We start from the raw sequence: 24,009 nt of genomic DNA on the forward strand, positions 1-24,009 counted from the left end.
GCGGATCTAACTTTAGGATCCATTCGTTGGAGGCGGGTGTAGTGAGATGCGAGCAGCAACAGAGGTGAAATTTAGACGCAGGGTTGCTATAGAAGCGACAGCAAACGGGGATTGCGTCCTCGCCCAGCCACGGCATGACGTCGCCACAAGTTATAGGTGCATAGCAAAATCAATTTCAGTCCTAATATACAAGTATTACCCAATTAAGATATGTTTCCTAAGAAGTTGGCGCAAAACATGCCGTACCCAGAGCCAAAGAGCAAAGCATTCGCAGAGTCGTCATATTCCCATCTTCACTACGTGTACCGCCGTGTACCGAAGTCCCAAAGCGGTGAGATGCCAGTTTGATTTTTACATCATCGTCCAAGGATGATGTTGACACGGGTCTGTATGATGGACATGTATCCTTCGAGGACTGGAACGGCCATGGCCTTTTTTATACCCAATTCTGTTCCGATGTAATACAGCATGCTGTTCAACCACTCTCGCTTTGCTGTAATATCCATTGTTTCGGAAGCTATTATTCCTATTTGGTCAACCGGGCGGTCATTTGGGTGTATTGGCATGGAATCAAAAGGGTGTGGTTGCCTTTCGGACGTAACAGGCACATGTGGTGCACTTGGTGGTGCCTGCGTTGAGTCGTATGGTTCCGGCGATCGCGTTATTGATGGCAGAGAACTGAATCCGTGAGCAGCGGTGGCCAAGGAAGTGTCATGGTAGAAAGCATTCCCGGCTTGCCCAGCCGCTGTAGAGCCCTGTCCAGATAGTGCGCCTGTCGATGAAGATTGCGGAGTAGCGCTCGACCGGGCAAATCCGTTTGAATCCAGCACTAGTCCAGAACTGAGTATAGCATCCATGGTACTCAATGGCCACACGATGACATGCCCTTTCATTCCCATCACATCCTCGGGCGACTTTCCATACACCGGAACAGTGAGAGTGCCAAGAATGGAAGAGCACGTCTCCTCGATGGTCTGAATGATGGATCTTGTGATAGACGATCGGAGGAGGCGCGTTGTAGTGTCATCCAAAGCAGTCACAGTGCTTTCATCGGCGAATTGTTCTGTGTCGGGCAGTCTGTATTTCAAGCGTCTCCATGTACGCGTCAATGACGTCCTTGGCTCCGTCTCCGGTAACCTAGACATCCAGCTCAACATCTCGAGAAGGTCGCGCAGTAGAAACATCCGGCTCGTACGATAGTATCCCCACATGGAACATATTTTTAATGTAGTGTATGTGTGGATCTCAGTTGGCGCGCCACGGCTTGTCAATACCAGCCTTTGCCACTTGCTACTGTATTTGATCTGTGCGTCCGGACTGTTGGGTTCCATGACATACTTCCAAGGCGGGGGTAGGTCGGACTCCCATACTTGGAATTCGGCATCAAGATCGAGAGCGAGTTGCAAGGTTTCCTGTAACTCAAGACGATTACTAGGCTGCGGAACGCTGCGCTTTGTTTCATGCCACATGGCGTGTAGCTGGGCAGACTTCCAGATCAATCCAATGACGAAAATCCCAGAGCCCGTGCAAAAGCTGGGCAGATACATGCGCACGCTAGGCAGGTCTTGAACTGGAATCGGCGGTATAGTGGCGGCTTGTAAGCTGGCAAGTAGCTATCACAAGCGTGTCAAATCCTTGTACAGCCGATTGGGGTGCTGGAAGACGTACCATCTGAGCATATGCAACTTCGTACAGCCTGGCTGAGATGGGGCTGCGGTAGTAATTCTCAATTGTGCGCAATTGAAGCAACGCATTCGCTCCGTGCTGATGTGCTGCAAAAGACCCTTGTCGTTGAAATTTAGTCAGCGTCTATTGAACTTAGTACGAGGCCAACTATGACATGACGGGCACGAATAGTATACCTCGAAGATACCCATAAGATGAACTGAACATAGAGCCTCATCGGAGGCCGCGGTTTCCTCATTCGCAATCATTCTCGATAACATCTTTATACCTTCACCGAAGCTTTCCTCTGCCAACGCCATCGCTTGAGGCACATCGCGTCTGTTGGCAAAGTTTATGTAAGCAACAGCGTTGACTACGGTGACTAGACAGGATTGCGGATGAGCATTCTCATAGAGAAGGGGAACAAAACTGAACAAAGCATCTGACGGTTCTTCTAGTGGCTTGTTGGGATCCGGAAATACAACGAAATCATATACGAATCGCTGGTAAGCCAAGTGACGCAGGTCTTGCCTTGGTGACGTGGGTATGGGCAGCTTCGAACGCCCGAGAGGCGACGCCACTCTTACATTATCGAAATAAGTGTGGCCCGGGCCATGTGACGTACTGGGTGAGACACTAGAGCCACTGTCATTGGAGCGTGCTTGCTGATTTTCTGGAGAATTCCTTTGATGGCCGCCTGCTGCAAGCCTACGTGTAGTGCTGCTTTCACCAGAAGCGTCGAGGAACGACTTGGAACGCCTCCTCCAGGAGTCTTCGGCACGCTGCGCGGCAATGTCGGTCTGATTTCGGAACAGAATGTCCGTCCGGTCTCGATATCTGCACTCCTGGTTTGACCTGGCACAGCGGCTGCACTTCGGCGTTGCCTCATCGCACTGTAGAGCCGCGTTAGTTTGACATCTTTAGACACAACCGAGGTACAGAGAGGTATTTTGACATGATTGACGTGCGGACAGAGGGCATTCCATGAAACTGACGAAGCTCTCAACATACCTTTACTTTCCGAGCACGGCATCCATCACAACCCTTGCTTGGCCGACCCCGATAAGACATTTGACAAGCTCAAGTATACGCACTTCGCGGCTTTGTTTGGTACACAGTTAATATCGCATTAATGAGAAGACATGTGAGCGGATTAAGTACTCCGGGAACAAGACTCGGCATGGTGGTCAACTACCAGGCTCACATCATTGTGTCAAGTACCTAGGGTTTCCTTCTCATGTTTTTTGTTTCGCGTAGTATGGAGCTTCTGGGGTGTCTGCTGACGCACGAGGTTGTTGTGCTCGAAGGGGTAGGCACATCATTCTTGGGGTGCCATACGGCAGCTGCTCCGATTAGCTGATCGAGGCAGTGCAGAGCTGTTCGCGGATACGGGTGTGTCGAGAGATGAAATTCTCTTGCAGGGTCATTACTCAATGTCCTCGCATTTGCAGCGTATAGCTGCTAATTGACGGAAGTGGGAGAAGAGCCTTGCTGACAGGGGCAAGTGGCCCTAGCCGACGACGGCTGGGAATGTTTCCGAACGTCACAACCTTCGCGACACCTGCAGACAGAACCTTTGTTAGCAGAAACAGTTTCACATCATTGCCGACGCTACGAAGTTACCCGGTACTCGGGTTTCTGTCTGCAGATGCTCTCATGTTCATAGCGAACGAAACAAAAAGACACATCGTCATGGTTCTCGCATTGACCAGGCTCAGCCACGCGACCAGCCAGCCACCAGCCCCAGGCCTCATGGATCCTCAAGGGCGGCTTTTGGTCGCCCATTACAATCCTAGTGGAAGTCATTATGCCACGCCTCGTATATCCACAGGATGTGCCGGATCAGTCAAACCTGGTACAGATCACCTGGAAAATCATCGGGGGAGTCGATCAGAATGCCAACTGTCCGAATGTGCGAGTCAGGATCGATATAAAGTCCACTCAAAATCACATCACGTTGCAGGAAGTTGTGGGCTATTCTACCAAGAGCCTCGAGCCTATAAGAATAGCCGCCATTAGCACTGCCGACCCTATGCCGGTAATTGCTTTTTCGAACAACGTTCCACTTGCAAACCTCTTTGGGAAGTGATTTCAATTCGTCTCCCTTGTCCATCTTTAGCGAACGTCACAGCAAACGATCGAAACGTTTGCATAGTTTGCTATTTGTTCCAACATCCTTGCACATGATCTTCATCTTTTCGAACCGAGTACATGCCTAGCAAAGGAGATCAGGTACAAGATGTGATCTGCTGCTCATGATACGACGGCAGATTCCGGCGTCATGCGAAGGCAACATGTATCCGGGAAGAAGCCTGGGTGGTTTGTCATCAGCTCACGGATGCTGGCATCGATGAAGGTCTATGAAAGCCACGGCTGCTACATTTGAAATCGAAACCATGTCATGCGAACGTCTTCAATCGCTACTTCTCATGTCCTAGAGGCAGTGCTTGTGAGTCACCTAACAAGATGACCGCAGAATTTATGAGGTGGAAGGCGTTTGACCCAAGACGGCATGGATTTCATTGAACTAGTACACACGCAAAAAGTCGGAATACAGCCACAGTGCGGATTGAGCCTCTGCCAATAAGAAGTGGCGTCACATTTCCTGCTCTCACTTCAAGTGCGTCTCACGAGAGCGCTATTCACTCTCACCGGCTAGCGCGTCAACGCTTGGAAAAGCTTTCGAGCGCAACTTCCCACATTGTCATTACCTGAACTACGCCCCTCAAACCTGAGCTATCGCTCGTAACGCCAGCATCATGTCGGGTGACGACATAGAGCTTGCGGAACCAGAATCTCCGTCATTTGTGTATGTTCACTCTGCGCATTATTCTTCCATGACTGACACGAGATTTAGTGCTGCTGCAGCGGGCCCCATGGTCACCGTTGAGGTAGGGCTAGACCGTGAACGCTTTCTCATTCATAAGGCGTTATTGGTCTATCACTCGGAATACTTTGTGGCTGCTACAAGAGGGCCTTGGAAGGATACCTAGGATGAAGTTGTACCACTACACGACGTTGAGCCAACCACGTGTACGTGTCGCGATCTTCCAGCCGTACAAAATTCATGAAGCTAACTCAACCTTTAGTTAAGCTGTTCGTGCACTGGCTCTACACCAAGACTGTGCCCGACGTGGACTCCTTCGAGGAATGGTCGCCAATCATCGATAGCGCTCTTGAACCCAGCATGTATGATGCATGGATGCAAAAGGTTTTCCTTGTTCTTATCAAAGCCTATGCGTTTGGCAACAAATTTCTTGCAACCAGGTTCCGACAGGATGTCAATCAGGCGTTCTCGGATCATCTACACTGTAACCGCCTAGAACTGCCCGATGGCTGGCATGTCATGCAGTATGCTTTCAAGCACGTGCCATTGGATCGCCCCATTCTCCAGCATCTGGCTGATCATCATTGCAACTTCTGGCCTGAGTCCTATGACAAGGAGATAGACATACAAGCACAGAAGAGATTACCGCGATCTTTTCTGATGCGCGTCAACAGGAGATTCTCCGAACTTCTGCCAACGATAAACACTGCGTGGAAGGGTTCTCCTCCGCGCTGTTACTACGAACATGCTTCGGAAAAGGAAATGCAGAAGTGTGGAAAGTCACACATGGTTTACGATGAGGACAGAGAGTACGGATACTTTCCCAAAGAACGATGAACTGATTCACGATAGCTGGATTCTCCCCAGGTTCAAAAGAGAGACTCAGATTTTCTTTGGCCAAGGAAGTAATTAGGAACAACTGTGTCAATGGAGCTCATGAGACAAACCTTCGCAATCCCCTCACAACTGTTGCTCATTCCCTGTCTCACAAAGTCCCTCTTACCCGTCTCTTCATCTCACCTGGGCGGTTATATGTCTTGAAAACGCTAGGTGATAGTCTCTTCCAAACTGGCCTTTCCTTGCTTTATTCGATTGTCTCCCACCCGCTCCTAGCAAATGAACTACATAAACTACCTTCCCACGTGCTCCGCCTATCAGAAACACCACCTCCTCTAACGTATCAGCCATGACCTCCGAAGAGACAGCCATCAAGCGTATGACGCCCAAAGAGCTCGCGTAAGTGGTCAACGAAAGCAATTATACCATTCAATTGACTAATGAATCTGCCAGCCATGCCATCGCAGGCCCCGTTACTACTATCGAAGTCGGAAGTGAGCGCAAACGCTACCATGTTCATACGAAACTATTAAAATACCACTCTTCCTCGTACAAAAGTTACTTCAACGACTTGGGCGACAGGAACGTCGGTGCAGTCCTTGAGATCCCTGACACCAGCTTCCGCGCGTGTAAGTATACACTCTGGAGCGATACTAGCTTGAGACAATAACATAACATCATGTGTCTGTTAGTCAACCTCTTCGTCCATTACATCGATACACAGTCCATGCCTCTAGATCAGGACAAATTCATGGATCTGATCAACCAGCCTGGCGAGGAGGGAGGTTGGACCGAGCACACGCCAGTGGAGACTACCAAAGGGTTCCTTCTTGCTGAAAAGCTCTCTGCTCCAGGATTCCGTGCCACCATCAACAAATACTTCATGTTCGTGTGGAACCAGGGTCTATGCGAGTGGTTCGACAAGCTCGAAATGCATGACATGGCAACGGCTATGATCAACAAGGTCCCCCAGGAGAGGGTAATTTGGCAGTTCTTGGTTGACGAGTGTTGCTTGCCCTACAAATATAAGCGCTTCGTATTGAATGTAGCCGAAGACAAGGAAGGTGAAGAAGGGCTGTCTAGGGAGTTTTTGTTGAGATGTATGAGGAGATTTCGGGAGCTGGTAGAAGAATCAGAGCAGGGCAATGTTAAAAAGCGCTGTTATCTAGAGCATCTGGACTCAGATCAGAAGGAAGATTGCTTCAAACTACACATGAGGTACGACAAGGAGACTGGTCATGAACACTTCGAATGAGTTAGCCATATAGAGCAAGATGGCATCTGGCTCACTTGAGTATCGGAAGCGAATAAGGAGGTCCACATTTTGGGTTGGAGATCGTCAGCTTAGTACCATTCACACTTTGACGACTCCAATTAAAACGAAGGCCGACAGCTGCCAATGTTTCAACATATGAGCAGATTTAGATCTTCATATTTTGAGAATTTTGGACCTCCATATCACCACACCTTTGTGTCTCTACACAAAGATGATCGTATACTTAATACCTCAGCATATCAACGAATCGACACACTAATGCTTTCAGCACAAACCACCACCTTCACACCCTCATACCTCAACGCTTTTACATTTTTACATACTCATGCTTTGATGCCTTTACACCTTCACATATAGCTTCGAGTCGCTGCCCACCGAGCCTTAGATACTGACTTACATCTTTACACATTCATACCTTGACACTCCGAGAGCCTCAGACGTTCATGTTCACATGCCCCTATGCTTCAGCACATCAACACGCCACTGTTCAGATCGCAGCTCACAAGAACAAACTGCATCACAAAGTCACGTAATAGAACGAAGCAATCTTGCCTTGCACGCAGCAGCATATTACAATAAAATTTGCATGATCTCATAAGCTCGAGCACTTCAAGCCAGACCGAACTTTCTCCTCCCTTATCCCATGAATCGAACACAACACCCTGTCTCTTCATCACACCACACGTCAAGCCTTAGCAAGCGGCTTCCCACCCTGTCCCAACTCAACAATGTCCTCCCACAAATCATTCAAGATCTGCTTCGTCATGCCCTCGCCCTCGCTCCTCGTCTGAAGCGTCTTCGCAACGGAACTAGCCAGGCCTTGGAGATCGCTCGTCGTCTCGGACAAAGCGGAGGGAGCGTGGATATGCGTATCATCCGCAGATGCGGTGGAGACAACAGGGATGAAGACCTAACCATCGAATGATTAGCAATCAGATTTCGTGAAGTGAAAGAAGGGAAGGGGAAGGGAACGTACAGGCGTCTCCGCCTCGGTATTCCTCGCCTTTACTGCATCACTAGCCTCCCTGCCCGGCAGGATCGGCACCCTGAAGGCCTGGTTGCTCGCCTGGGCGTCAGAGCCGGATTCGGGCAGGTACGCGAAGTCGATGGTGGAGCTGTCGTTGACGGCTTTGAGGGTGCGGCTGGTGTTGAAGTGACGGGCGGGTTTGCCGGTGTCGTTGGTGGGAGGGGGGAGGTTGGGGAGGCGCGGGGCGGAGCGCGTGCCGGTGGGCTTGTCGGATGTGAGGATGGAGGAGAAGGTTGTTGGGCCGGTGATGGACAGGGAGCGGGTTGTGGTTTTGGAGGTGGAGGTGGAGGTGGAGGTGGATGTGGATGTGAGGGCGCGGAGGGCGCGGGTGGAAATGCGTGCTGTAGACATAACTGTCGATTGAAAATTGGGATGGGAATAGAAGTGGTGAAGGAAGTAAGCGATGAGTTGCTTTGAAGTAATACAGAAAGTGTCCGATCTGACCCGGAGTGCAGTATAAGTCAGCTCCAATTGATTGCAAGTGTTGAGGAATGATGACCAGAAATCGGGAGAGGGGAAGCTCCCTTCTTCAAGCTTCACGCTCACACCATCCTTGGCTCACACCATCCATCTGGCGGTCAACAGCACTACACCTTGCACTAGGCCATTGACAACGGTGCGCACGCGATTGGTGTGTTAGTCCGCACCGCGATGTGTCCCTGACGATGCTGCATGCGTAGCTGTGGACCTCGGGAGCTTGGGACACGTCGGGGTCCGGGAGGACGGCCGCTGTAGATCCACTTGTCCATGACCCCGCACCGAAAGTCAGCGTGCGTGCTGCAAACATGCTTTCGTTATCTTGGATGGAAGCTTGATATTACAGCGGATTTTCCCGGAAGCAGCCAATTGTCTCCTTTCAATTGCTTTTTGCCAGCCTCAATGACCATATTGAACTTGAAGAAAAAAGCACCCTCGACTGACTCAAATGTCGGTGAGGCGACGCACGTACGCCCAGGGGTCGTTCATGGCACCAGGCAAGTCAATTCTAGCCGTGATGGGCGCGAGCTGCGAAGTCGGTGGTTTGTGCAACTTGTTGTGCGTATTTCTGGGGCGCTCGGGTCTCCGCCCAGCGGCGCCGCTGCACAACAAGCCGCCGTGAGATGTTGAAGTGAGGCGATAAGGGGCAGCGAATCATGTAGCTTCATGTAAATGTTCGCATCAGGATCATGATTTTGGTATTGAGAAGCAAGATTAACGAAACTCGATTGAAATATGTGGTAGACTTGTAGGCACTGCAGTGAGTTGAGAGATACGCATAACACTTAGCATCTCAACACTTACCAACTACGCGACAAGATCGTGATGTTGAGCCTTCAAAGTGTTGCATTCGCAAAGTCTTCTCGATGCGGTAAAGTGGCATTCTAACCATGACCTCGCCAGAAAACCCATGGTACGTCTTACAAGCCCCACAACCCGTCAGTGGACGATTCTAGCTCGCCCAACAACCCAAACGGGCTGGGATTTTGTCTGTAAGCGGGTTTCAGTCATATCCAAGTCGTTTGCATGCCATGTTCATCTAGCTCCCGTCCCTTGTTTAAGAATATAAGCGTAATAACTTCAGCATTTGTCATCAAAGTTGAAAGAGACTATCGACGGCTCAGTGGTCTAGTGGTATGATGTATGTATCCACCACCACTCACTTCTTCAACAAGTGTCTAACCGTCTTGCAGTGTCGCTTCGGGTTTCCCATAACCTGGATTCTTAGAGTCTTCTATGTGACAGGCCCCGGGTTCGAATCCCGGCTGAGCCCTTTGTTTTTGCGCCTTTATGCTACCTTTTTGCGCTTCTTTTTGTGCCCGGGAAAAAGACTGGGGACTTGCAGGAAGGTGGTGAATGCATAGACGATGGAACCTGGATAGTAGGAGTGACGTGGTGGGAAAGAGACTGTTTGAGTCCATTCCCCTGTGTCCGGGTCTACTTGAACAAGCTACAAACTTTTTGCTTAAACGATAAATAAGCAGCTGATGCACATCATCAAGCCTGGCATCAATCGACATGTCTCAATTAGTGAGTACCTGATTTAAACAGTTTCATTAGAGGTACTTTAAAACATGTCCTATCATTCAATATGAAAGGTTTCAGCGAAAACCATCTCTCTACCTACTAAGTGAGGAATTAAACAATAGAGGAACATAGACTCTTGCAAACTGAGGCTGAAGAACGACTAGACGAACTGTTGCTAGGCCTAGTTACGAAAAAAAAAGCGAGGTTCGTCTCTAAAACTCCACTGCTGAGACCAAAAAAATCGTAAGTGAAAAAGAAGTAATAGCTCTTCCAAAAAAGAAATACCAAGCTGAGGACTTTTCAACATGAGAACGCCACGTAGAAGACACAAGTTGAATCTGCATATACCCACTTAAGTCTAGCATTTTCAGTCTCGCACCTCGCATGCCGAGTAATTTGCTTCACACAGCCGGGCTCATCACATCAATCATAATGAACAAATTATCAAGAGGACTTTCAAACTGATAGCTTTATTACTGCCATGCCATCATACCTCTATCCTCTAAGCCAGATTCCCAACAAACATTGACACCGCCTCAATGCGTATACCACCCAAAGCTCCCAATCCGGGGTATCATAACCCTACAAAAGTCAAACTCGCTTGCACCCGTCATAAACAGTGAAAGTGGTATCCAGAAGAAAAGAACATCAAGCAAGCAGCCATAGTCGTGGTCGCGTGAAAAAGAAAAGCATCATGTGGGGGGGAAAGAGCAGGGTAGTGGAGGAGGAAGAACAAGAAGAAGACTAGTGATAGCCCTGATCACTCGCCCACCCACCCTCATTCCCAGCATACACAGGCTGCTGACCCTGATAATCGCTCTCGTCCTCAAAGTACTCGCCGCCACTCGACGCATCGAAGCTGCTGCGCCCGCTGATATCGCCCTCCATCTCCTCTGGATTGCCCGGCGGCAGCTGATCCCACTGAATGCCCGCGAGCGCTGGATATTGCGCAAGCAGTGCAGCGGGCAAGAACTGCGCTGGGGCCTGGGACATGCCCGCCTGGGGGAACGGCTCGAAGCCAGACTGCGACATCATGCCAGGGCCGTAGTTTTGCGCGGGCATTTGCTGGAACATGCCGGTGCCGTTGGCCATCTGCTGCTGGCCGTCCCAGCCGCCCTTTTCTTGCGCTTCTTCCTCGAGCAGAGGGCGGATGCAGACGCGCCCGGCTTCGGAGCGGAAATGGCGGCCGAGAGCGTCGGCGCGTGCGAAGCGCCGCCCGCAGCCCCAGTGGTTGCCGTCCTTGAGGTTGCCGCGGCATACAAACTTCTTCTCGCCGGAGTGCAGGCCTTCGTGGCGCTTGCGATCGTGCTGGCGCGCAAACGCCTTGCCGCATACGCTACAGACGAAGGGGCGCTCGTCTGTGTGCGTACGTAGATGCGACCTGAGGTTGTAGGCGCGGGTGAAGCGCTTGGGACAAAGAGAACATTGGAACGTTGCTGGGTGCTTTTGTGTGCGCTTGGGATTTGAGCCGTCTGCTGGAGCAGGTCGGCTTGGGTCTGCGAGATCAAGTATGTAGTCGCGGTTTGGTACACTGCTAGTCGACGAACGGCGTGATGACTTGTTTGAAGGTGAAGGGGAGCGAGATTTGGCGGCACTTGGGGACAAGGACCGATGTACGTCTGAGCCGGGGGTGGAAGCACGCGAGCTGGCGCTGCTGAACGGATCAGACTTTGCGCGTATACGATTGCGACTCCGTGCTATACCATGATTAGCAAACTCCTTCGGGTGTCGCGTGCGTGTACTTACATCGATCAGGCGGGCTCAAAGCATCAGCTTGGTGCTCGGGCTTAGGAGGCTCGAAGCTGGCCTGTCGCGAAGGAGGAGCAAAGTCGATGTTGATTTCCGGTGGTGACATGGCGTCAGCTTGACCAAATTCTGGAATACCTTGATTCAGAGAGGGGAATGGCTCAGCGCCAGAATTTGGATACACGCCCATTCCCTGTTGGCCGAATTGGTTGTTCATATTCGGGTCCAAACCAAAGCTGCCAGGCTGGAATTGCGGGAGCGCCTGCTGCTGTTGCTGCGGGATCAAACGCGGGGACAGGTGAGGGCTGTGGCCCGGGCTGATGTGCGAGGTGCCGTCATTAAGCGTGAATTGTCCGAACTGCATGACTGGATCTTGGAACAGCTGTGGGTCGTTCTGCGCGTGGAGGAGGGGTGACGGCTGGTTCTCCTCGAAGCTATCCTGCTGGGTGAGGTAAGGTGACGCGTGCGCGGAAGAAACGTCCGAGTACGTCTCACTGGGCGCTCTCCTGTGGGCCGCGGAAGTTGGCCATGTTCCCCCATTCACTGCCCTGAGGCGGGGCCGTACGCGGCGCTAGGATCTAGCGACGCGTGACGCGAGTGTCCCGGTGAGGGGAACGCGCCCTGATTCATGTTCGGCGAGGCGTGGGGACTCGGGTTCTGGTGATTGTTCATCGTGGGCAGCAGGTGCGGCGGGGTGGGGGTATGCGATTGTGTCGCCGCCATCTGGTTCATCAAGTCGTTTGGATTGATGGACTGGTTCTGCTGCTGCTGCGACTCCAGCAGCTGCGGGTCGAGGGTGCTTCCGAGGTACGTGGGGTTGAGCGCGTTATTCTGATTGAGGTCGCTGCCCGCGAAGAAGCTGTTGAAGTCGGGACTGGACGTGTTTGCGATGTTGAGGTGGTCGGGCTGGAGGTCGTTGCCTTGTGGCCTGAACTGTGGCGTGTTGTGCTGCGACAGGCTGGGGTTGGCCTGTAAGAAGCTCTGGTCGAGTCCCTGCTGCGCGAACTGTTGCGGCTGCGTGGAGGCCAGGAACTGGTTGCTGTCGAAGCCCGACGACGTTGCTGGGAAGCTCGATGTGGGGTGGATAGAGGGGTCGTATGGGGATAGGTTGTTTGGAAAAGCGTGGGGAGAGGGCGAGCTCCTTATGTTGTTTGCGTGTGAGCCCGCAGAGGGAGAGCGGCCGCGTTGTATATCCATCATGTGTGTTCTAAATGTAGAAACCAGATCAGATCGCAGAGCGCAGAGCAGGTCTGAGAGAGCCTTGGAGGGATGGGCGCTAGATCAGCCGCGGGACGCCTTGAAAGTGGCTCTGCCCGCCTGTTGCGGCGCGGTGACTGGACAGAACGGCCTACGTCAACAAACAGCGTTCCTGGCAGAGAGAGAAGCTGAGGCTGGTGGGCAAAGGAGGCTGTGTAGGTGTGTTCTTCGGTGCGGGTATGCTGCTTGGTGGGCGGTGCTGAGGACAACCTGGATATCCCGAAATAACACAAGCGCTGACCCGCCTGCACTGCACTCGCTCGCTTCGACGTGTAGGCTGCTTCGAGTGCTGGATAATTGTGAAACGGTCAGTGCAAGGGTGCCGCTTTGGAGCGACTGCGCTGATGTGATGTGGGATGCGACCAAGCTCGGCGTCGAACAATGAAGGTCAACGGCAGCTCGAAGCAGGGCGCGACCCTGTAGAAACAGCAGGTGGACAATAGCGATTGTGCGCAAAGTTGCTCCAGGCTACCTTGATCTAATGCGGTCTCGTGATGCTCACTAGGTGCAGCGCTGAACCATAATTCAAGCCGTCGAACTTGTCAATGCCGGTGCCTGAGGCGGTACGGAACGGTCCACGGGTACGTCTTTGCGAACAACAACGGCGAGCTGCCGCGCCCCAGCCTTATAGGAGAGTCAAATTGCGCGCCTGCACGGCGGGTAATGTGATACAAGACGGCGAGCAATTGGCGGATAGGGCAAATTGTACGTCTGCAGTTCTGCTCCAGTTATGCCGAACTGTCACAAAGCCGGTGCCGAGCCCTCATTTGCTAGCCGACCAGTGGAGCGACCTTGTGGTGTGAAAGTCATTACCGAGCACCAACACTATCCCTCACAACTTTTCCAGAACTGTGGAACCCAACACCTTTGCAAGTCTGCTGGCTATCAATAGTCGGAAGGATTCGTCATGGAAGCTTCCGGGCGTAAAGTACCAAGCGGTGCGGTTGAATTGATCAACGGCGGTGGTGCTGTGGGACGGTTTGCACAGCCACGAACGTCGAGTGTCGCGAGGCGTACTGCACATGTCCACGCAAGGCAGACTGCCAGTATACGTCAACCCACCATAATTCCCATGTTTGGGGAATCGGGATTTTCTCTGTCAGTGTAATGCATTGCGTGGCGACAAGAATAGCTCATGCGTATGCATTATTCCCGTTGCTCATCCAAACCATGTTCAGATACTGGTATCTATCCTACGCCACGCTATGATGCATAATGCCATTCCTGCTTCTCTGTATCTCAACCAAACTTTAGTCCCTGTGTGGGATCCCATCGGCCATCTTGTGCCGGGCCGTTTGATGGCCTTGCGTTCCCAGATGCTGTCGGCACACCACCAAAGCGAATACCTACTTCTGGCGTCCACATGCCTGATGGCGGAGGAGCAGCCCTCGTAGGTGTCGGTGCAGTCAATGGTGCTTCAGCATGCGCTTCTGCGCCGTACTGTGGATTCTGTGCATCTGCCTGCCGCTGTTGCTGCAGAGAACTCGAATTTGCTTGCTGAAGACTAAGAGAACTCATCCTAGTTGCGAGATCGCTGGGTATTATCAGTCATGAGTACACATGAAAAGGCCCGTTTGAACTTACGCCTCGATCTGCGAAGCCTCGGACTTCCGCTGATACGCAAAGCTCCGCGCGTCGTCTCTAAACCGACTGACGATCTTCGCAAGATCGTTGTAGAACTTGCGCCCGACATCGAGATTCGAGATGATCTCCTTGTACTTGAAATAAGCATTCTCCAGGTTCTGCAGCGCTTGTTCGCGCTTCTTCGTTGATTGGTCACCACGGCGAGCGACGAGGAAAGCAGCGTTGGCGTCTTGTAACCGCTTGATGGCGTCTGCTTGCTCCTTCTCTTCCTCTTGGACCATGTCTTGGTCAGCATCGTACATCTGTAGTCGCTTATCGAAGAGGCTTTCGAACTGCACCGCCTCGATGGTCTGCATTGGGTACTCCCGCTCTAAGCGAGCGGCTTCTCGAAGCAGTTCGGGATCTAGTGGGATGTAAGCATGTCATAAGCATGAGGAATCATGGCACTTACTAATGTCATCTTGCTTTGCTTTGGTCCTGAGAACTTCGACCTTGCGCCGCCTTCTGCTCTCTAGCCGGCTGACCTCGTTGAAGCAGCCTCGTAGTTTGCCAGCCTCTCGCTCTACATCACCAGTAATCGCAGGCCTTCGACCACTGGGCACATAGTTCTCAAGATCGTGGTCCGGTCCGCTCAAAAGCTGTATGAAGTGCTCGTTCTCCTTGAGCTTGGTCTTAACGATGTTATCGCTATTTGTCGCTGCTTTGAAGTAACCGTCAATCTCGTTGATTTGGGCGTAAAGCTTCGGCGCTGCTCTCTCAGCTGCTGCGCGTGTCCAAAGTTCTGTGCCATACTTTCTCCGCGCACCTTCGTCGTCGTTCGCTTCAGTCTTGAGAATATCAACACCTTCATGGTAGATGGCCTGGTCGCTGTACATCAGTTTCTTTGTATCCTCCATAGATCGCAGTAGCCTGTTGATGCCGTCTTGTTGTCGAATTTCCTCTGCGTGAGCACTGAGACCTGGTGGTAGACCCAGAGGCTTCTCCAACGCCTGTAACGACCCTGGAAGGTTAAGACTCCGGAGTACCTCGTGAATCTGGGTTGTAAGTCCTTCCAGCTCCTCAACGATTGTGTTATTGACCAGTCGGTCACGGCGATCCACGTAAATGCTCGCCGCCAGATGAACAGAGTAGGGAACGAGTTTCGAGAACAATGCAGGTCCTAGTTCGCCGCGCTCGCCCAGCATAGAGTTGGATTCGGCCACCTCTTTCGGTATTCTCGATACCACCATGTTTGCGCGGTCCAGTATCTTGAGCTCAGCCTTCGGCGTTACTGGCAGAAGGTAGATCATGTCGTTGTCTTTCTCCGCACGCTTCAAGTCTTCTGACACGCGGTTCTTCAAGCCATTCAAATCCGCCAGTACGAGCTTGTTGATGTAACGCTGTTCTTTGAGAGCCTCATTGACGCACGAGAGGCTATCCCGCAGCCGTGCAACTTCCTCTCCATATTTACGCTTCTCCAAGCTATCGCACGCCGCTCGGTACTGCGCAGCCGCGGCAAAGTGGTGGTGCTTGGCGTTCATATGGTGTATCCACTCGCTGCTGATAGCATCTGACTGTATACCCGCTTCCCTCGCTTCATCGTAGAGATCGGAGACGCGTGCAGCCAGCTTAGCGATGGTCGCATCCTTCAAGCCGTCCTTGACAGCCTTCTGCCAGAAACACTCTTGACCCTGCGCGAGCATGAGCTTCTCCAGCGACTCCAGCGTCATGACATCCATATCCTCTGGGGGCTCTGTGCGAAGCTCCGGGAGAATTGTGTTCCGCAGATGGGCCAGTACGCCCGCTGCCATGCAGAAGTTGTTGGCTGCCACCTTCAGTCCGTCTGGTGTGCTTCGGTTCGACGACATGGCTAGCTGCGAGTACATGGCCGCGAGGTTGAACATGATGTTGGCGAGCTCGAATCGGAGGTTGTTTCGGGAAGTAGGGCGGTTCGTGTTGTACCCCAGCGCAGGATACCATGGAAATTCCACTCCAATATCGACTGGAAACTTTCCGCTCAGCCATGTCAGCTGCGCCGCGTACTGCTGTAGCTTCGGGATGTTGCTTGGATGCGGTTCCTGCGCATGCGTAGCCTGGGATCGGAGCTTTTCGATCCTCTCCAGGTCCTGCGTGAACATATCCGGATGCTGGTCATACTTGGAGGATATGTACTGTTTGATCGCGTCGGTGAGGTTGACCGAGTGCGACTTTCGGAACGGCAGGAAGAGGATGTTGCTGTGCATCTGATTAGTTGAGGATGAATAGCCAGAGGGTGTGGCACTTACGAGGCCATAGCTACAGATTATTTGGCGTGTGTTCGCCGTGAACACTGCTTGTGAAAAGATGCAAAGACGTCACCGGCACAGCAGCTTGGACCCCGCTGCTAGACCCCTGCTGTCTTGCGCGTGGGGCTGCAGCGATCAGGCACGAGCATGTTGCACATCCAGAATGCCATGCTCGGAACACCTCGAGTATAAGCTTGGTACAGGAATATCAAGACTTCATACGGAGAAATTTCGCAGCCATATCCTATTCACCGGCCGCGGACACGTGATACCGTGCACTTTCTCCACAGCCCCTCTCACCTAACCAGCACTCCGGAGTACGGTACGTGACATGTATCAGCACCAACCGTGTCCTTTCGCACTTACCCTCCATCTCCGACCATGAGCACGTTTCGCATTCCAAAAAGCTTAAGCAGCGCACCAATATGAGCAGCACAACCAGTTCCACGGGCTCCGCACTATGCGGGGCTCTATGTAGCAATCTAGCCCGAATTACACCACCACCTTGAAACTTGCGCAATCCCGCCTTTGTCTTTGTTGGGCGCGTCACACTATATATAATCTGACCTGTTTCTTGTCACCTGCGCTCACCTTCACACAACGTCCTGACCAACGCTCTCCGAGTTTTTTGAATTACAAAGCGCCACCGCCCCGCATCGACCTTGTCCTTCTCAACTCTCCTAACCTACACACCTCTCGCACAAACCTACCTGCACCACCTGAACAACATACCACACAAAATGTCTACCCACACCTACAAGTTCAACATCGGCATGTCCTGCGGCGGCTGCTCCGGCGCCGTCTGAGCGCGTCCTCAAGAAACTCGATGGTGCGTACTTGTCCCACATCCCCTCCCCTCCAACCCATCCACCCACCAGGCCCCCAACTAACATGTTCTTCAGGCGTCGAGTCGTACAACGTGTCCCTCGAAACGCAAACCGCCGAGATCGTCGCCGCAGAATCTCTCGACTACGAGACGGTGCTGGAGAAGATCAAGAAGACGGGCAAGACGGTGAAGAGTGGGGAGGCGGATGGGAAGGAGATGGCTATTTAGAGCGCCATGAGGGTCGGGGTACGATGAACTTGCGCGCATTTTTATTGGGGAGGGAGCATATGGATACCACAAAGCATGAACGTTTATTCCACGGCAGCTTTTCATCGTGCTTTGATGTGTTGTGTGCTGTTGATGGCGAGTGTGCGAGTTATGCGATGCTCCGTGTGCTATTTGTCAAGCAAGACGGCTGTTTGGCATCATGTCACAAGGGAAGACCATTTCTATGCGCACAGCGAGAGAGACATTTCAGAACGACTCGTATATTCTATTGACACATCCTCCGTTTACATCGGATCTAGCAGAGTATTATGGGTATACGCTTATCCTCCGCATGCGACTCGGGTGCCGTCAATGTCAAGAGTAACCTATTTCGCGGTGTCGTACTTTTGCGCGTGGACGCCGATGGCACTAGACGTTGTTAGCATTGTCATAAACACAATAATCTCTGGATCGACTTACCGTCCAGAAGGATCCGTCTGGTTGCTCCACGTTGGCGTCCATCGCATGACGGTGCTTGCACAGTAGCTAGGGAAGTGCTCGTCGAACATAGTTCTGTACCAGTACGCCTCCTTGGAGTCGGGAATATCGCTGCCCCATTCGGGCTTGGGGTTCTTCATCATCTCGTCCGTGACATGCAGCTCAGCGTTGTCCTTGAGCGCATCAATCCACCCGTACCCAACACCATCAGAGAACTGCTCCTTCTGTCTCCAGAGGATGTGGTCGGGCAGGTATGGCTGCGTCTCGGGCTCGTCGGTGGTGTCGAAGGCTTTTCGCAAAATGTACTTCTCGATGCGCTCCTTGGTGTGCAGCTTCTCGGCAGGGTCGATGTTCATGGAGACGTTGAGGAAGTTCTTGTCGAGGAAGGGCACGCGTGCCTCGACTCCCCATGCGGAGGTCGATTTGTTGGCGCGCAGGCAATCCGCGAGATGCAAGTTCTTGACTCGGCGGATACATTCCTGGTGGAAGGCAGCCTTGTCAGGCGCGTTGTGGAAGTACAAGTATCCGCCAAAGATTTCGTCGCTGCCCTCTCCTGAAAGCACCATCTTGACACCCATGGCCTTGATCTTTCGTGCTAACAAGAACATAGGTGTGGAGGCACGGATTGTGGTGACATCGAACGACTCGAGGTGGAAGATGACATCTGTGAGTGCGTTGAGACCATCTTCAATCGTAAAGGTGAAGGTGTGGTGCTTGGTTCCGAGAAAATCGGCCACCTCACGCGCAGCAATGGCGTCTGGGGCGTTGGGAAGACCGATGGAGAAAGAGTTGAGCTGACCAAGCAGCAAATCCGTCTGGAGCTCGTTCTGGTCATCAATACCCACGAGCTCGTTCTCCTGGTTGGATACCGCACCCTTGGTCTCGGCAGCCCGTTTCCTTGTCGCCTCGTTCAGCCGTTGGGTTTCCCTTTGCGCGATTGAAGCTACCAGACTCGAGTCAAGTCCACCAGAGAGCAGTACACCAAAGGGCACTTCTGCCATCATGCGCTTTCGCACTGATTGCTCAAATGATGTCCTCAGCTCCTTGTAGTCGACGGGTGTGGTGGGAATGTTTTCAGGCTCGACGAGCCACTTGGGGTCGTAGTATCGCTTCAGCTCGTCGGTTTTTGAGTCGTAAACATGACCTGGAGGGAAGGAAATGATGTTGTCGCAAACGGGATGCAGGCATTTGAGCTCCGATGCAAAGAAGACAGCACCAGGTGTTGTGCTTGACCTGCCCATGTAGAATGTGGTGATTCCAATAGGGTCTCTTGCGGCAATAATGCGATCTTGCTTCTTGTCATGGAGAACCCATGAGAACATACCGTCGAGTTTCCGTGGCGCGTCGATGTCATGTTCAAGATACTGCTTGGGTCAGTTTTGCGCCAGCTTCGTTTTACGGCTCATTCATACCAAAGGAATGATAACCTCGCAATCTGAGTGTGTCTTGAAGTTGTATGGTGTTTTCAGGCCCTTACGCAGGACTCTGTGGTTGTAGATTTCGCCATTGACGGCGAGCGAGACGGTCTCGTCCTCGTTGACAAGCGGCTGAGCGCCAGAGTCTGCTAGGCGTAAGTTTTCGCTCCGGTTCTGGTTTGTCGTGTGACCACATACCAACACCGACGATACTCAAACGCTCGTGGACAAGGACTGCCTGTTGTTAGAACTCTATTACCACGTCAAGGTACCTCTGAGTACTTACTGGTGTCGTTTGCGACCCAGTTACCACCTGAAGTTTCTCAGTTAGATCATTCCTGGCGCATACGTTTCGAAAGCTGGCCTACTCCAATCCGGGCCCCGATGTCGGACACTGTTCGCAATTAGTCAATTGAGCGAGACGATACGAGAAAGGAGCTGAACTTACGCCTTGCCCATTTTCAGGGCAGTCGGCTTGAACTTCTGCACATCGGGGTGCCTTTGTGCTTGTCAGCCACATGTCAACAATATCGCGGAGGGGCATAGGAGGGGCAATTGCAAAGTCTGGGGCGCGTCGCATACCTATAGCACGCGAAGATACCACACATGATGACAAGCTATCAGGCGGGAGGGAGTATGAAGGTTGAGACGAGATGGCGAGGAAAGGTGGGCGGCTACTAAGGTGACTTTAATCTGGCTCCCAAGAAATTGTTCGAGTCACAAACAGTGCTCCCCGAAAGCGGAATTGCCCCACTACTTCAAGCAACCCGCGAACCAGAGCCGCATTTGCCCGCCGCTCCTGATAACGGCCATTGTCATGCTGAGATGCAGGGTATGCCAGTATGACGCATGGTCGAGAATCCGTGGAGCTGACCCAAGGGCCTGGCACGCGTTGAGTCGCGCCGTGCATGGCATCTTTCCCAATTGCATCTCGCTTATGAATGCGCTCGCGACCATTGCTTCGACCATGCTATGGTGAGACTGAGCAAACACCGTGTGCACTGCATTATCGGTCTGTCTGTTAGTGATCAGTGAGGGTATCCTTTTGCACATGGAGCAGAAAAAGCTACATTGACAGAGTGAACGCGCCCCAATGGTTCGCCCACAATATACTATACTAATTACGAGCACCAACGCTGCAACACTAAAGTGCGGACACTGCGATGCGCAGGCCGGCCAGCAAGATCCACATCCACTGTGGAGGATGCGCGCAACGTTATTGCAAGTGTGGAGTGAGTTCGTTTGTTTCAAACAGATGACACATACATTGGACGGGCTCCGCAAGATAAAGTCATAGGCATGACATACGGAATTCATGATTGTTGATACATGGACCTTTGCGCGCACAATTCACGCTGCTAGTAATCCTGGCCATGACAACCCTACTCTCCCCAATAACTTAATTACACCCTGAAAAGAAAGCAACAGTCGCTCGCCGTCCCTCGCTGTTTCTGCATGGTCTTGGCCTCCCAAATCTCTAAATCCTAAACTCGTTCATCGTCCGCCCAAGGTCGCCCTTCGCGTGTAGTGATTACTTTTGCTTTGCTCTACGAAGCAACGCCCAGGAGACGCTCAGAACAAGAAGTAGGCGAGGAGGAAGCTGACCAAACAGAGCAAGGCAGTGATCTGGACAGAGACACCACCTGCAGGGGCAGTCTGGGTGTGAGGAGCAGTTGAGAGCTGGGACTTGGAACCGGATGTGGTATCGGTCTTTCGTTGGCGCAGGCCAGAGGCTTCGGAAGCTTGTTGTGTGAGCCTGGCAATAGTAGCCTTGGCCTCTGCGAGCTGGGCGCTCAGGTCTTCTTGAGATACAGGAATGGCGTTGGACACTCGAGTAGCGGCCGCAGACATGGTCGCACCCACGCCACCTGAGGATGCAGGGCTAAATGCCTCGTCCTTGATCTCTCCAAGATGCTTGCTACCCGCTGGTCGCTCATCTGGGCGGGAGACGGGTCCGGTGGCGTCGGGTACGCCGCGCTGAGGAGTCACGGCTTCGGGAGTAGCAGCAGAGACGAGCGACTCGCGGCTGACACCGTTGGTCTTAGCAGGGGTGGTGGTGGACGCATCGTCGGCTGGCAGGAAGAGGACTCTAATCTTCTTCTCTTGGATCGACGACTTGTTGGTCTGCTCGATGTGTGACCACTATTTTCATTGTTAGCAACAAAGGGCACACTGTCTTGCACTTGACATACCAGGGATCCGACGTTGGTGAACTCCTTGTCGGCGGTGACCAAGACGGATTGTACGAGGAACTTGTCGCGGCACTTCGCATCTGGCGGTGGGTCCTCTTTCATAGCCTGGAGAAGAACTACGCGCACGTGTTAGTGTGCCATGCCGACGATAACGCGCCACACACGGGGGCCGTACTCTGAACTTCGACCTCTTTGCCGGGCTCGATGCGCCCACTGTTCGGCCTAACACAGTATCTGCAAGGTTGTTGTTAGCTGGCTGACACGGAGCCGAGGTTGCAGGCCGTGGGTCGTGGGATGCATACTGCTTGGGAGCGGTCTAGATAGAGATAGATGCAGTCAGCATGTGTCGCATCTCCAGCTCGTTCTACGGCGTTACGTACCGTCTTGACTTTGAAAGCGACTGGGTCGGAGTGCGGGTTCTTGAGGTGCAGCGTCTTGGAGACTTCCTGCTGGAAGGGGCCTATTCACTTCAGTCCCGCTGTGCCATCCTTCGACCCATTGCGCATCTTACGCTTGAAGCCCAGCTCTACGGGGTCGAGCTCGACAGACATTGTGGGCGCGCGAGCAGTCTATAGGTGTTGCGGGTGGTGCGTTGGTAATCAGGTGTTCAGGCGGCGGGTCGCAGGGGTAGCGCGTGCCGGATGGATAGGCAGGTGTTGAGTGCGGTCGCAGGTGTGAAGGTACCAAGAGCGCGAACCAGAAGCGACGTTTGGGAGTCGTGGTATACGGCAGGTCAAGTGTTAGGATGCTGGGGGAGAGCTCGCTTGGAACTCTGGATGACGTTGCAGACAAGTGACGGCGACGTTAACCTCCGGCACCTAACGTGCTAACCAACTTTACGATGCAGGCCTTCAACACACGCAACAGCGAGCGTGCGTACGTGTGGATTGAAGTCTGCTATAGGTGAAGAGCACTGTGATAGCATAACACTGAATACACTCATTCCAATCTGTGTCTGGACTCGCTCAGCACCCAACGTGAACGCCGCACTAGGCAGTGATCTCATCCATGGTTCCTCCACCTTCTCCCCTCTTCGCGTCTTCCCAACTACATAATCCCCACTCGCCTGATCGCTCCTTCTCCCCGCATCCAAGAGCCTTCATCCCTCCACCCTTGATCACTGCGCTTCCACGTCACCCCCGTCCATCTCCACGTCAACAGTAGGGAAACCCACGCGACCGACCCACTAGAGCTCCAAAGCTTCGACCGTCTCCACGAACCACACACACGTCGCCACCACACAAAATGGCTTCAGATCTTGAGCAGCTCATAGAAATGGGCTTTCCCCAAGAGCGCGCCGAGCTCGCAGTCAAGGCCACTGGTGGCCTGCAAGGCGCCATGGACTGGATCGAGAAGAATCAGGATAAGACCGTGGACGAGATCAAGGCCGAGCAAGCCGACGCCGCCGAAGAGCCTCCCGCACTCAAGCCCGGTGAAGTAGCACAGTCACTCGTCTGCGATGACTGTGGCAAGAAGTTCCGCTCCGCCCCACAGGCCGAGTTCCATGCCGACAAGTCTGGCCACCAGAACTTCAGCGAGTCGACCGAAGAGCTCGCCCCGCTCACCGAAGAGGAGAAGAAGCAGAAGCTCGAGCAGGCAAAGGCCAAGCTCGCGGCCAAGCGTGCGGCACAGGCAGAGGCGGACAAGGAAGATAAGAAGCGAAACGAGCAGATCCGCATGAAGGCTACCAAGGAGTCGCAGGACATCAAGGAGGCACTGCAGGCAAAGGAGCGCATAAAGGAGGCACAGGCAAAGCGCGCTGAGAAGAAGGCAGACGACGACGCCCGGAAGCGTGTCCTCGCCAAACTCGAGGCCGATAAGCAGGAGCGCAAGCGGAAAGCTGAGATCGAAAAAGCACAGCGCGCGGGTCAGGCTCCTCCACCGGCTCCTGCACAGGCACCCATGCCAACGTCCTCGGGCCCAACTACAAGCAAGCCGGCCAGCGCGTATACAGAGGCGAGACTGGCGCTGCAGACGAGCAATGGTCGCGTCACCAAGACCTTCCCGGTTGAGACAACGCTGTTTGAGGTGGCACACGCGCTCGAGCAGGATGGTCTCGAGGTCAACTCCTTCTCGACTACGTTCCCCAAGAAGACGTTCGACAAGACTGATTTTGGCATGACGCTGAAGGAGGCTGGCTTTGTCCCGAGCGCTGCTTTGGTCCTCAAGTAGAGGTGGGGAATTATCTGGGACTTCATATATGGCGACGTGTTACGAATCACGGTTACGAAAATTGCATGAAAGGGCGTTGAGGGGGCGAGATGATAGTCGAATAGTAGAACATGTCCAAAACAGTTGAAATTCAAGCTGATGGCTTGAAAGTAGACATGATTATGCGAGGCAAAACAATTTCAAGATCAGATTTCGAGTCTCATGTAACGCCA

General features: G+C 52.8%; 10 protein-coding genes and 1 non-coding gene across 11 annotated transcripts; 5 read left to right on the plus strand and 6 right to left on the minus strand.

Annotated features, from left to right (window-relative positions):
- Nucleotides 1-356: 356 nt before the first annotated feature.
- On the minus strand, nt 357-2,847 carry SNOG_04998 (hypothetical protein; the record flags this gene model as incomplete). The annotated part of the gene is made up of 4 exons (XM_001795358.1): nt 357-1,613; nt 1,669-1,809; nt 1,863-2,558; nt 2,827-2,847. 4 exons carry the CDS (start codon nt 2,845-2,847, stop codon nt 357-359), a joined length of 2,115 nt encoding a protein of 704 aa, XP_001795410.1.
- Nucleotides 2,848-4,732: 1,885 nt separating this feature from the next.
- SNOG_04999 (hypothetical protein) lies at nt 4,733-5,329 on the plus strand (the record flags this gene model as incomplete). The annotated part of the gene is made up of 1 exon (XM_001795359.1): nt 4,733-5,329. One exon carries the CDS (start codon nt 4,733-4,735, stop codon nt 5,327-5,329), a length of 597 nt encoding a protein of 198 aa, XP_001795411.1.
- A 349-nt stretch (nt 5,330-5,678) lies between these two features.
- On the plus strand, nt 5,679-6,458 carry SNOG_05000 (hypothetical protein; the record flags this gene model as incomplete). Its single annotated transcript, XM_001795360.1, has 4 exons — nt 5,679-5,728; nt 5,888-5,958; nt 6,022-6,429; nt 6,457-6,458. Coding segments are annotated over 4 exons (531 nt in total).
- Nucleotides 6,459-7,160: 702 nt separating this feature from the next.
- Nucleotides 7,161-8,103, minus strand: SNOG_05001 (hypothetical protein). Its single transcript, XM_001795361.1, has 2 exons — nt 7,582-8,103; nt 7,161-7,515 (listed from the first exon to the last, which is right to left on the minus strand). Exons 1-2 carry the CDS (start codon nt 7,981-7,983, stop codon nt 7,291-7,293), a joined length of 627 nt encoding a protein of 208 aa, XP_001795413.1. The 5' UTR covers nt 7,984-8,103; the 3' UTR covers nt 7,161-7,290.
- A 1,123-nt stretch (nt 8,104-9,226) lies between these two features.
- Nucleotides 9,227-9,382, plus strand: SNOG_16668. The gene is made up of 2 exons: nt 9,227-9,262; nt 9,343-9,382. It is a non-coding gene; the product is annotated as a tRNA-Trp (tRNA).
- A 998-nt stretch (nt 9,383-10,380) lies between these two features.
- SNOG_05002 (hypothetical protein) lies at nt 10,381-12,579 on the minus strand (the record flags this gene model as incomplete). Its single annotated transcript, XM_001795362.1, has 3 exons — nt 10,381-11,111; nt 11,383-11,888; nt 11,948-12,579. 3 exons carry the CDS (start codon nt 12,577-12,579, stop codon nt 10,381-10,383), a joined length of 1,869 nt encoding a protein of 622 aa, XP_001795414.1.
- Nucleotides 12,580-14,219: 1,640 nt separating this feature from the next.
- On the minus strand, nt 14,220-16,445 carry SNOG_05003 (hypothetical protein; the record flags this gene model as incomplete). Its single annotated transcript, XM_001795363.1, has 2 exons — nt 14,220-14,626; nt 14,675-16,445. 2 exons carry the CDS (start codon nt 16,443-16,445, stop codon nt 14,220-14,222), a joined length of 2,178 nt encoding a protein of 725 aa, XP_001795415.1.
- A 633-nt stretch (nt 16,446-17,078) lies between these two features.
- Nucleotides 17,079-17,631, plus strand: SNOG_05004 (hypothetical protein). The gene is made up of 2 exons (XM_001795364.1): nt 17,079-17,316; nt 17,390-17,631. Exons 1-2 carry the CDS (start codon nt 17,314-17,316, stop codon nt 17,501-17,503), a joined length of 117 nt encoding a protein of 38 aa, XP_001795416.1. The 5' UTR covers nt 17,079-17,313; the 3' UTR covers nt 17,504-17,631.
- A 275-nt stretch (nt 17,632-17,906) lies between these two features.
- SNOG_05005 (hypothetical protein) lies at nt 17,907-20,013 on the minus strand (the record flags this gene model as incomplete). The annotated part of the gene is made up of 5 exons (XM_001795365.1): nt 17,907-17,949; nt 18,001-19,382; nt 19,431-19,579; nt 19,632-19,671; nt 19,882-20,013. The coding sequence occupies 5 exons, from the start codon at nt 20,011-20,013 to the stop codon at nt 17,907-17,909; spliced, it is 1,746 nt and encodes a 581-aa protein (XP_001795417.1).
- A 725-nt stretch (nt 20,014-20,738) lies between these two features.
- On the minus strand, nt 20,739-22,176 carry SNOG_05006 (hypothetical protein; the record flags this gene model as incomplete). The annotated part of the gene is made up of 5 exons (XM_001795366.1): nt 20,739-21,575; nt 21,626-21,741; nt 21,801-21,838; nt 21,887-22,085; nt 22,137-22,176. The coding sequence occupies 5 exons, from the start codon at nt 22,174-22,176 to the stop codon at nt 21,006-21,008; spliced, it is 963 nt and encodes a 320-aa protein (XP_001795418.1). The 3' UTR covers nt 20,739-21,005.
- A 694-nt stretch (nt 22,177-22,870) lies between these two features.
- SNOG_05007 (hypothetical protein) lies at nt 22,871-23,998 on the plus strand (the record flags this gene model as incomplete). Its single annotated transcript, XM_001795367.1, has 1 exon — nt 22,871-23,998. The coding sequence occupies one exon, from the start codon at nt 22,871-22,873 to the stop codon at nt 23,795-23,797; it is 927 nt and encodes a 308-aa protein (XP_001795419.1). The 3' UTR covers nt 23,798-23,998.
- Between the last annotated feature and the right edge of the window lie 11 nt (nt 23,999-24,009).

The sequence above is a fragment of the Parastagonospora nodorum genome (genome assembly GCF_000146915.1).
Source record: "Parastagonospora nodorum SN15 chromosome Unknown scaffold_7, whole genome shotgun sequence".
Taxonomy (NCBI): Eukaryota; Fungi; Ascomycota; class Dothideomycetes; order Pleosporales; family Phaeosphaeriaceae; genus Parastagonospora; species Parastagonospora nodorum.